General features: G+C 41.7%; 1 protein-coding gene across 5 annotated transcripts in view; it reads right to left on the reverse strand.

Moving 5' to 3' along the window:
• ATOSA (atos homolog A) overlaps window positions 1-12,059 on the reverse strand; it is a 51,061-nt gene that overhangs the window by 21,613 nt on the left and 17,389 nt on the right. For 3 of the 5 annotated variants that reach the window (XM_054215359.1, XM_054215358.1, XM_054215362.1), the window contains one exon: window positions 4,056-4,143. The exons of the other annotated variants lie outside the window; for them this stretch is intronic. In XM_054215359.1, the coding sequence (XP_054071334.1) occupies window positions 4,056-4,107 (52 nt within the window). In that variant the 5' untranslated portion in view covers window positions 4,108-4,143. Of the gene's footprint in view, window positions 1-4,055; window positions 4,144-12,059 lie in introns of those variants that run through there. 5 annotated transcript variants of the gene reach the window in all.

Consider the following 12,059-nt stretch of genomic DNA (forward strand, 5'->3'; position numbering starts at 1 on the left):
GAGGGAAAAAGAGAAAAATACAAATTTAGGCTGAAGTTACTACACATAAACCAAAACACACAATACTGGAGAACTGAAACCTGGAGGCGCAGCATTTTGTCTTTCTTTGTCTCTTGCACATACCAACCTCAACAAAGACTGATTTTCTACATCTTCTAGACAAACAGAAAGCCCATTTAACCAGGGATGTCACGAAGAGAGTCTTCAAATCCTTGCCCTCTCCTGTCCATTACACACATGTGCACAATCACTGGAGCATTTGAATAAGGAGTAAGAATTCAAGTCTCCCCCTAAAAGTTAAATTGGCTCACATCCTAAAACATCTATGGAAGTTAGGCATGTGGTACTAACGAGTCCCAAATCCAATTAACTGTCGCGCAAGGACTCTACCAAAACTTCAGTTAATCTCATGGTGCCCAGCTGACTCCTTTCCCAACTAGGTCATGCTTGTGTGGACCAACTCCCTTCCCTTTCCTATCGCAGCATTTTCTGTAGTTATTACAGAAAATGTTTTCCTGAAATGTGTGTATTAGAAGAGCATTTAATCTATTTTCTAGGCTTGGACAGAAAACAAAGACATTCAGTATCACGTAACCCATTGTGCGCCAGGGGCTACCAAAAGATACTTCTGCAAGCTGCTGCCCTGTCCTGCCCGGGGACAGCGAGGCAGTGAATGGCTCCAGCAGAGCTCCTCCTGCCCTCTGCCCTCCTGTCACCACCAGGCATTGCTACAGCTGTGATCTCTCTTAGTCCACTTTTTTTTTTTATTGCCCTAGCACCTTTCATACTGCACTGGACACCAGGAATATCTGCCAAGCTTGTCCTTCTCTTTTCAGGAGAGAGCTCCTTTTGGTAAGGGGCCTTTCTTCAAAGAAAGACAAATTTGTTCAACTTGAAGCATCCATTAGTCCTGACCTCCACTACTAGTTTCTTGGAGAGTCCATGGAACAACTAATAATTGCCTTCAAATATGCTCTGTAACAGTCCAGACCTTCCCTGAAAAATCTTCAGGCATCCATAATGGATTTTGAAGGCCACCAATTTAAAGCAATCAGATTTCTATTTCACTTCTTAGAAAGGTGATACCCAGTAAGCAAATCACTAAACAAAATTTGGAGTGCGCGGTGTGTGCTGTTCGGATTCCCAGCTGACGCAAGCCCTGCTCCTGCCCTACCCCAGCTGTCCAGCGGGCACCGTGGCATGGTTGCCCACCTCTGCTCTCTCCTTCTTTCATGTGCTACAATTTTTCTGAAAGACTAAAAATATTGCTGAAGTACTTGGATCTTATTTTTTGTACTTTTAGTACAGGCAGTCTGAAAGGAGACACTTCAGTCTGAGAGTCCCGTGGCAGGAAAGTCAGGTATGCTGGAGAAAACGCAGCTGTCAGCGTTCAGAACCCATCACCTCCCAGCAAAGGCACCCCTCTGCATGTAAAAAACACCAGCAAAAGCTCACTGGCCCTTCCCCCAAAACAGTCAACTCTGAATAAGTTTTATTATCTTGCTATTTCGAGAAGTAGGTTAAAGGTAGTTCCATATTTTAAGAGTAAGGCAGGGATTCAAGAGACTACTGTAAAGGAAATGAAACACAATGTAAACATTTGAGTAACAGCTTCTCTTCTGGAATTAGAAACACCTACGGATGCTTTGGTTAACTAATGCCACGTTGTGCTTCACTTCAAAAGAAAGTTGCCCTTGAACCCCTCAAATTCATGATTCTCTCTGAACAAGCAGTCATGTTGCGTCTGCGTATTACAAACCCGTAATTATATCTGAAGTCACAAGCTTCCAAAGCCTTGCAATATTAAGAGTTTGAGTATAATTTAACCTATCAAGAGCTAAAGTCATGAGATAGCCTACTTGCATCAAGAAGCAAGCTACTAGTTAAGTTTACTTAAATTCAAGCAAATGTAATGAACTATGATAGTCACCTTATCTTAGGAATATTCCTATACGGGTATTTTTACCCCTCACATTGACTCCTGTCTTAGATTCTTAGGGCTCAAGATTTTTGAGCTCGAAGACAGCCATTATGAAAACATGAGGAGAGCAGCACAGCACCTCATCTTACTCTTGCTGTCTCCTTATTTTTTCCAGGGTACCAAACTGAACCACTATCTGATTATCAAAAATCAGGTGGGAAACAGCAGCATAGGAACTTTATATTAGAATTGATTCATATCAGCTATTCAAAGTAAATAGAGTATAAGCTATAAAAAACTGCAGGATCTACTTTGTTTTGGGTAGGAGAATAGGAAGATATTCGCCTGCTTTTGTGTTGTTAGGCCAGTTTATAATTAGAAAAACAAAACAAAGCACACCATCTTACAAGTGAGCGGATATTTTTAAAAATCAAGACACAGCTATATGGCAGCTGATGAAGTTACTCCGGAGCTTCCGAGCAATAAAAATCAATCAGTACCAACCAGTGCCGCCAGCTCCGCTCCAGACTGCAGCACTGCAGAACTCCCCTGCTCTGTGCCTATCACTGCCCATCCACCGCACGCTTCTGCTGGATGCCTCGCACGGCATCCAGAGCTAATCTTGAGGCAGTTTTACCCTAAATAAAGTTACCAAAAAGAGACTGGTCGTAAAACCAGACTGGGAAAAAACCCCAAACAACGTGCAGTTCGCATTTTGCTAAAACTTACTTAGTTTCAAACAGCTTAGTGAGTACAGAAATAAAATCTAGTTAAATCCATTTAAACTTCCTGCAGTAATCTCAGAAACTACCGCTCTTTGAGAGCGTAAAATGCAGACTGTTAAACTGATCTGGGTGTTCCCATCTTGCTTCCTGCGTTTTGGCTGACATCCTATTTTGCCATCACCATACTGCTTACTGAGTCACTTCTCTTCTTCCAACTGTAGCTTTCTATTTTTACTTAAGCAACAACAGTTTAACCTGCTTCTTTTGATTTTTTGGCATTAAACCAAAATCCAGATCCAATATTTGCATTTTGATCAGGGAAACTGGTTTTACTTTCTCTAAACCGGACAAAGAAAAGGACTACTTAAGAACAAATGATGTAAGCTGAACTGTTTGCTGCTCCGCAAGGAAATCACAAATTGTGAAGTAGGTCAATTGTTATGATTTCATTGTCTGTATTTAGTAGAAGGAAAACGATACCTGAAAATGTGAAGTTTGAGGCTCGTTTCAAACCTCAATTCACCAAAAGTTGCAAGAGAACTTCCATGTTCTAAAATACAGTTGTTCCACTGTATCGTGACATGGGCAAACAAGTGCTGAAATGTCAGTGTAAAGCTGTAAGATTTTCAGTGCTGCAATGTTCAGCATTTCAAATATAAGTCAGTTGAAGGCACAGAACATTACCTTTTTGCTGATCCCTAAACTTACTGGTCTACAGAATGTGTTACAAAAGGTGGTACTTGTACCAACATGCTGTAACTGGACAGGTACTGAAAGCAAAGAGGACTTGTCTCAGCTAATGCCCCTGCTTAAGCACACATCAGTTTGTGTTTTCCTTTATATTACAGTTTCCTAGATTGTGATTTTGTTAAATGTGACTACACAAAAAACTCTGAAGTTATATTATAATGAAACACGCACAGTCGAGAGCAGATCAAGTAATTTCTGAGTTTTCCATTCATTCTTCACTAGCTCTTTACATTTCTCCTTTGATTAGCTGGTGCTGTGCCTAAATTAGATTACGTTAGAACAAACTGCATGACTCGATGAAGCCACCTGAAAAAACACCTTAAAAAAATGATAAAGCAATAGAATTTCTAATTCAGTAACTCAAAACTATTTTTCAGGTATTTCTGTTAGTTCATGAAAGAAAACAATTAGGAGAAAACGTCTCTTTTAGAATTAGTATGTGGCGCTAAGCATAGAATAGACACTCAGCTGTAACTGGAAGGGAATAAAGGGCTTATATCTAGCCTTCACTCTCACTATCAGTACTGTGATTTACCAACCTCATGAATACGCCCATACAAAATTTGCAGAATTACACTGAAAACAAATTACTGAAATGCTCCTGTTTTAAATCCCACTCTAGTTCACAGGCGGAAGCAAGGGCAACGTGGAGATCAGACCTAGGCTAGCTTCACAGTCACCGCCACCACAATGTGAAACCGCATCCAACATGCTTGCTTTAGGGAGCTGAAGGAACCGTGTGTCACCCTAGAACAGAAAACAGTGCGCACTTAAGCTTACAGAATATGTGAAAATTTCTTCCTAAGGTGTTTTCTGGAAAAACAATTAAGCGCTTTTATATTAAAATACAGATGTTTCCAATATGAGATTTCTAGATATATAATATATTCATTTTTAAAATATATCCTCTTTTTTTTTCCATGCTTCCTTCGCTGATGTTGATGATGATGACTATTTCATCTTTCATCAAGGCTCCCCCAGCCAAGGGAACTCTGGAGATGAGAATGATGGCGCCCGATGACCATCTTGACTACTATTACTCACTAATTCAAGAACCAGCTTAGCAGCAACTACATGGCTGAAGCCACACAGACTGAGGGCTTTCATCGACTTACTCAACTTTATGTTAGCTGTAAATATCGTACTGCAGCGGCTTCATAACTGTTGCTTTCTTTTCAAAAGAAGCCCAACATGAATTAACGATGAAAAAGCACATGTATTTGGCTAAGCGTCATCTCTTTCTGAAGGCATATCATCCATACAACAGTTGCAGCAACTGAGTACTGGGAAGCCTAACTCCGTTTGGAAGCCAAGACATCTCTCCCATTAAACAGGTTGACAGCAGCTTTGCATTAAATTCCAGCTGTGATAGCATTTTTATAATACATAAATAAAAATACATGCCAGAAATTTTATTTGAGGCCTTAAACACAATACAATTCAGGACAACAGACATGTTTCCTCTTCAATTTGTTTAACAATACAGCTTGACAAAGATTCAACTATTTGCAGACTTCTGCAATATTTTATACAGAGATTGGTTTAAAGATGGAAAGCAGTAATTTGTGATAATAAATCACTCTCAGATGTTACTGGAAAACAACACGGGACTGTTTAAAAATCCTCCAGTAGGTATTTCAATGCTTATGAGAGCTGCCAGAGAGAGCAGCCCTCTACTTAAAACACGATACATTTGCATCTTGTGCTGACTGGATTTTTGCTAAAGTATTACTCAGTTTATTCCTCTGTAGCTTATCATCTTCACAACATAGGCAAGTATCTTTGGGAACAGCTTTCATAGTGATGTAGGGGTTACACTTGCTAAAAAACACTGGTTTTTAAAGTTTCCCACTGACGCTAAAAATTAATCTCATGTATTTCACGCTTTATCTCATCACCTTAAATATTTATTGTGCTGAGAATATCTGATAATATACTTTCAAGTGTTCTTGTGCTTATTTTCCTGTTAATACTGATAAAAATAACATTTCTTTTCTGAGGATGAATGTAAAGTAGTCTTCAGCTCTTAAACAGATTTTGAGTGAATGATTTGGAAGAGTTATTAAGGGCCTGAACAAAACTGTAACGGGAGCACAGAAAACTCCTGCTGGGGAAGGCCGGCTACGCTCTGTGTGAGCACAGGTTCCACCTCGGTTTATAATCACCAGGCACAAACTGATATTCTTCTTCCCTAAGATTATTGCAAGAAAAAGAACGGTTACATCACGTGACATTTGCTTCAGACCATAGTCAGATCTCTTGAAAATAAACCAAAGTGAATTTGGAAAGTGCAATGTGAAAGCACTGACTCATTTTTGGGTGGAATCAGCAGGGATGCCACAGCCGCTGGTGTCAGGGAAACCCCGTGAGAAATGTTTCATGTTGACTTATGGGATCGCAACATTATGGAAACCCTTCACTGAGCACTCAACCTTCAACACACGACCACTGTCAAAGCAAGTGAAGTTTTCTAAGTACTAAACCACTCAGCCTTCCACACAGTCTGAAAATGTTCAACAACCAGCAGCCAAACGCTCTCATCTTCATGTCACCGTCAGGTGCCAACAAGCCCAACCGATGGTTTTTGATAGCTGCAATCATCAGACTCTGAAGTCAGGAACTACTGACTTTAATAAACTAATTTAAGCTTGCATAAATCGGACATCCCTGGTAATTCCACCATGCTTTTAATCTCTTGAAACATATCTTTTTTCAATGTACAGAAAGATACGAGATCACTCTAAAGACTACTGAGGAACCTCTCAGATGTTGAAATCTCCTGAAAGCTACCTATCAGTATATATTTTTAACAGATATTGCAATTTCTCAGTTTTACTGTGGTAACAAAAAAAAACCCTAAACCAACAGTAAGCCAGAGAAGGCTGTGAGAGGGGGCTGGGCAGAAGTCTCGATGGCCTGGGGAAAAAAAAAAAACGTCTATGACCTAGTCCACTTTCTGGTGAAAGTAGTCTATTCTATTAAAAGACTATTAAAAAAAAAATAATATCTTACTGGGGCCTCCCAAGCGCACGATTAGTATGTCATTTCTTCAGGGACAAGAATTTTGGTCATCATCTAGATGTGTCAACGTATTTGCAAAGTTTTGGTTTCGTTACTCGCATTACAAATATGGTAAGAGCGCAGAAGAGGTGCTATCAGCAACTCACCCACGCAGCGGTAAGTCCTGCACCCACCCAAAAAATCAACCCCTCTCCCTCAAGGGCACACAACACTCGACTTCAAATATTCTGTTGTCTTAGATGAACCTAGAAAAACTACAATGTTATGAATGAAAAGAAAGCCCTGAGAATGCCAGCACTGTTACCCAAGTCAGCTGATATCCCCATTTCAGTTAACCTGAGATCCAGATAGGTGAAAGTTAATTTGCTTTATTTTTAAATTCTAGCGAGACGACAGTCTGCGCAGTTTTCCACAAGGCTGAAAAGACCTCACGGGCCAGGAATTAAAAATCTACAACTGCCTGGGCAGTAATGAACTTTTAGGTCAATCCAAACCATCAGAATAGTCATTTTACTGCCTAAACCTATTTCATCTGTGCAAGTACTGAACAGCTTGATCAATACAGGTTTTGTTCCTCTTTGTTTTCACACAATTTGAGGAATGGCCAGGATCTAGCTGGGTGACATTTATCTTGTTACAGATTTACCTTAAGATTTTAAAAAACCAATCAGCCTAATGAAGCTCTGGAGCATTCAGACCTTGTTAGGTTTTCCCTCTACACAAACATGCATCTTGGAAAGTACCTTTTTAAAAACCAGGCCCACTTGAACACTGAAATTTCAAATAACATCCTTGCTTGCTTACAAAATTTAAGTGCCTGCTTTCCCTCTGCCCTTCATTCAGCCATCCTGCCAGGTTTGCATTGCAGCTTTGAAGTCTACCGGGAACATGCAGCTACAGGGCACCTCGTGGAACAAAACAAGTTTATGACAATCCTAGATGCAAGACACTCGTCCGAGGTGCCAAAATTAACACCACTAGAGCAGGAATAATAGTGGTGTATTCATAACGTATCTGTTCAAAACAATTCTCCCTTCTCCAGGGAAAAAGTGAGTTCATGGATGACTGCGCCATTGCTGGCACGGAGCGAAGACAGGCACGGTGAGGGCCAGCAGGCAAAAGTCTCCCTGCACGGCGCTGACCTCAAGTCACCCACCATCCCTGGCCTCCGCTCCCACTTTATTGGTTGCACGTGTGTTTTGTAACACCCTGTACTGCGTATTCTTAGAACATACTTTCCAGAGAACCGAAGGGACAGGGCTCACCCCTCCGTGACCACTTCCAACCCAATCTCACCAGCAGCAGCAGCATCCTGCTCCTCAAGATAAACTAGCAGTTTATAGAGGAGTAAAGGATCCAATCTCTATGTTTGCGTGCCCTAAAATCAGGTGACCTGTCAGTCAAGAGACGTAGCAATAAATTATTAGGCAAAGCAAAACACTACACTAAAAATAGCGTACACAAGCAGCATACGAAGAACAACAGTTTTCATCCAAGGTTCTCCACAGCCTCTTTTCTATTCTGTGCAAAAACAACTGACATAAGCAAAGACAGATAAATAAATAAAACCCAACTTTAGTTCCTCCTTGATAACTTGCAAATAAATGTTTTATCAAAAGTACACAGCAGGGAAGAAAAAAAAAGTTGAATTTGTGACCAGCAGAAAAGGTATTAATGTCCAAAGTAAATATTCAATGAAACTTAAATCAGAAGATGTCAAAATTACTTTCTTTTAGGGAAAATTCCTCCAAGCTGCCTTCAGCTCAAAAATGCCAAAAAGTCACTATCTGCTACGCATCAGCTACTAGCATAGTTCAGGCAACACTAAGGATTCACCCGCTTTTCAGGCTTAATAGATTTAATAAATTATTATGAATGCTTAAGTTGAGCATCAGACACAAAAAAGAAAAGCCCCACAAACATTACAGAATCCGAGTGCCTGACAGATCTACTTGTTTTGTCAACCCCTTCAGTTACCAAAAAGATTATACACAGATTTTCTGTTAGAAATCAATAAAGAAAACAAATTCCACTACTATCAAGTGACAACACCACATAATTTTGTTGAGGGAAGGGGATCTTTTTTTTTTAAGAGATAACAAAGAAGTAAGTGTAGAAGAGTATAATCAAAAAGATTTTAAGTTTACATATGACTACATTGGCTGTTACTGTAAACAGCTGGCTTTTGCAATCACTTATCTTCAAGAACTAATAAAAAACATATCTGAGAGATTTTTAGCACAGAACATTTTATTCTTACCATCTGAATTAGTGGCTGATCTTGAAAGGACCAGAATCTGGCATGGGAATCCAGACAACAAGCAACCTGCCCTCTTTATCCTCAGAAAAAACGTGCAAATTGGGTTCACTACACCCTTACTGCTGGGTTGGATCTCTAGGAAAGAGCATTTAGAGAATTGCTTTCAGCATGAGTTGGTTTTACTCCTGACTCGGAAAAACAGTCTGAAATCCTAAGATTTTCCTCAGAGTTACATTCGTCACTGTCCAAGCTGTGATGAAGCTGGAAACGCGCCCTGCCAGCGGGGACCTCTGGGCACAGCCCACGTGAATGCCACCCGGGCTTCAGCTAGCAGATGGCACTGCCTTATCTGCCTGCCTGGGGAAGTGCCAGTGGTGCCCGCAGGATTTCTCACGGAATTCATCACCGAAAAGAAGTATGAAAAAGACATAGGAAAGATTATGCCTCACCAGCATCCAGCCTTGTGAGGAAGGTACTTCTGGTCGGGGTCTAACAGGAAACCGTGTTCTCCTGTTGTCTTTTTTGCCTTTCAAAACATCATCTTTCATAACAATCAAATGACTTTTTATTTTTTTAAAGCTTTCAAGATCTTCCATGGCTTACCACCATTCCCATTGTCTCCCACTCACTATTGCAGTAAACTTCCAATTAGCCTCCGAGTACTTTAATCGCTTGCACTTCCTCCCCCCTGCGTTGTCCTATAGCCAGGAAGAACACACTCGATGCAAAATGACTCGGCTTTCCAGCTCCTCTATTACTCGATAAAGGCTTGTTAGCCTGTTCTCTGGGAGCACAGTTTATCTGTCTCATCAGTATTATCCCTTTGTTTTCTTACAGCCCTCTGTTGGAAGTCATTGATTTCGTGTTTGATGCTTGCATGAGGGCTGAGGTGAGGATGGCCTTTTCTTCCATGCTTGTATAATACCCAGCCAAACACGATACCTCAATGTGGCTCTTTATTTTTGTTACCTGTGATACAAACTAACTTCAGGTAAGAACTCCATGAATTTGCTTCCCTTCTCTTTAAAACTAATGGTATGACCGAGTTATACACCTGGAGGCTGAAGAATTCCTTGATCCATCTAGACAATCAAGTACAGCAATATGATACACTCTGGAAATATTGTTCGAGAACATAGTAGCTTGGTACACATCTAGATGAAGGACTTCATTCTGTAAAGAAGCCACTGTTGTCGTGTAAGACCCACAGGCAGAGACGTACCTCACAAAAACAGCAAGAGCTGAAGAAACTACATGTTCTTAACAGCATTGATAAAACAGACTTACAACAGGTTGTTTATGCTGTATGAGAAGTGACCTGTGCTCAGTAACATACACAGGTCCTGTTCACAGCGTTCCCAGGGGACCAGATCAAAACCTGCCTCAGAAGCACTCCCCTACAGTAGTTTCAGTGCCGTGAAGTTTAGTCTATATCCTAAAAAGAGATATTGAACCTTCTGTTCTGAATTTAACTATAGTAGGTAGAGGAACTGTAGAGTAACTTTGCTATAGCAGATAAAAAAAAGACAGCACTCAGGGTCCTTCTAGCATCCTGCTCGCAGCAGCCGAAGGCAAGCACCTGTGCAAAAAGAACATGGAGAAAGTAGGGCTGTATACTCTTCCAGGCTTTAACAATTGCACCAAAGGAACAGAGAAGGTCCCATCCTGCCCTCAGCGCCCGCTATAGACCTCCACCATCCTACAGTGATACTCCGCTACTCCCAGTGAGGAGGACAAATGCCTTGCTGCAAGTGCAAGGCAGATGAAAGGCCACATACACCCCACGAGCTGCAGGTTCTTCCTTGCTTCCCTGTACCATACCCTGGTCGAACACACAGAGCTTCCTACCCCCTTCTCCCTTGCAATGCTATTCTAATTCAGTAGGTAATTATCATGCTAAATTAAAGGAAAAGGATTCAGATAGATCTGCTCAGATTATAAATGTTCTTATTCAAACTAATGCATTAACTGCCAGGCATTTTAAAGTATACAGTCCTTCAGACATCTTTTAGAAAGATCTTATAGGAACTAAAATACTCAAGGCCTCTAGGAATTCATATCCACATTCTCTTTGTTTATGTTTTCTCCTCCTCCAGCTGGTCTGCTTTGCCTTTCAAAAATTATTTTAAAGTCATAAAACCAACAAGTCATCTTCAGTTCCATAAACTTTGCTAAAACTGGAGAGAGAAAAAAAAAGTGTTAGTTGCCATGGCAACAGTGAGGAGTCTCTGGGTCAGGATGCAGAGAACTTCTCTTGTTCTGGCTGATCATTTGCATCAGAAGTTCAGCCATCTGTTATTAACTATTTAACAACAGTCTTGCTTGTTAGTGCTGGTGTCTGCTATTTTAGTTTGCAGAATCTAACTCCCCACCTCTGCCCCTTTTGTAAAGCTCCTAATTAATGTGGAAATTCATCTGAGGGCTCAGTTATTTTTCAGGTAGGATGACCACTATTACTTGGTCAATAGTCTCCTTTCCCACCAAAGAAAAAGGGACACACTTATCACCAAGCTGTGTTGACATGCTGGAGGGATGGGATGCCATCCAGAAGGACTTGGACAGGCTTGAGAAGTGGGCCCGTGTGAACCTCATGAGATTCAACAAGACCAAATGCAGGGTCCTGCACCTCGGCCAGGGCAACCCTTGTTGTCAATACAGGCTGGGGGATGAAGGGATTGAGAGCACCCTGCCAAGTAGGACTTGGGGGAACTGGTGGATAAAAAGCTGGACATGAACCTGCAGTGTGCGCTCACAGCCCAGAAAACCAACCCCATCCTGGGCTGCATCACCAGCAGCGTGGCCAGCAGGTCCAGGGAGGGGATTCTGCCCCTCTGCTCTGGGGAGACACCACCTGCAGTGCTGTGTCCAGCTCTGGGGCCCCCAACACAGGAAGGACGCAGACCTCTTGGAGCAGTTCCAGAGGAGGCCATGAAGATGATCAGAGGGCTGGAGCACCTTTGGCTGTGAGGACAGACTGAGAGAGCTGGGGTTGTTCAGCCTGCAGAAGGTTCCAGGGAGACCTTATAGCAGCCTTCCAGTATCTAAAGGGGGCCTACAGGAAAGATGGGGACAAACTTTTTAGCAGGGCCTGTTGCAATAGGACAAGGGGTAATGGCTTTTGTCATGGTTTGGGCTATGGGTCCAAATTAAGAGAGGGAAGATTTAGATTAGATAAAAGGACATTTTTTTTTTTTTCCCCCCACGAGGGTTGTGAGACCCTGGCCCAGGTTCCCCAGAGAGGTGGTGGAGGCCCCATCCCTAGAGACATTCAAGGCCAGGCTTGATGAGGCTCTGAGCAACCTGATCTAGTTGAAGATGTCCCTGCTCATTGCAGGGGGGTTGAACTCGATGTCCCTTAAAGGTCACTTCTAACCAAAACTAT

The sequence above is a fragment of the Rissa tridactyla genome, chromosome 9 (assembly GCF_028500815.1).
Source record: "Rissa tridactyla isolate bRisTri1 chromosome 9, bRisTri1.patW.cur.20221130, whole genome shotgun sequence".
NCBI classification, from domain to species: domain Eukaryota; kingdom Metazoa; phylum Chordata; class Aves; order Charadriiformes; family Laridae; genus Rissa; species Rissa tridactyla.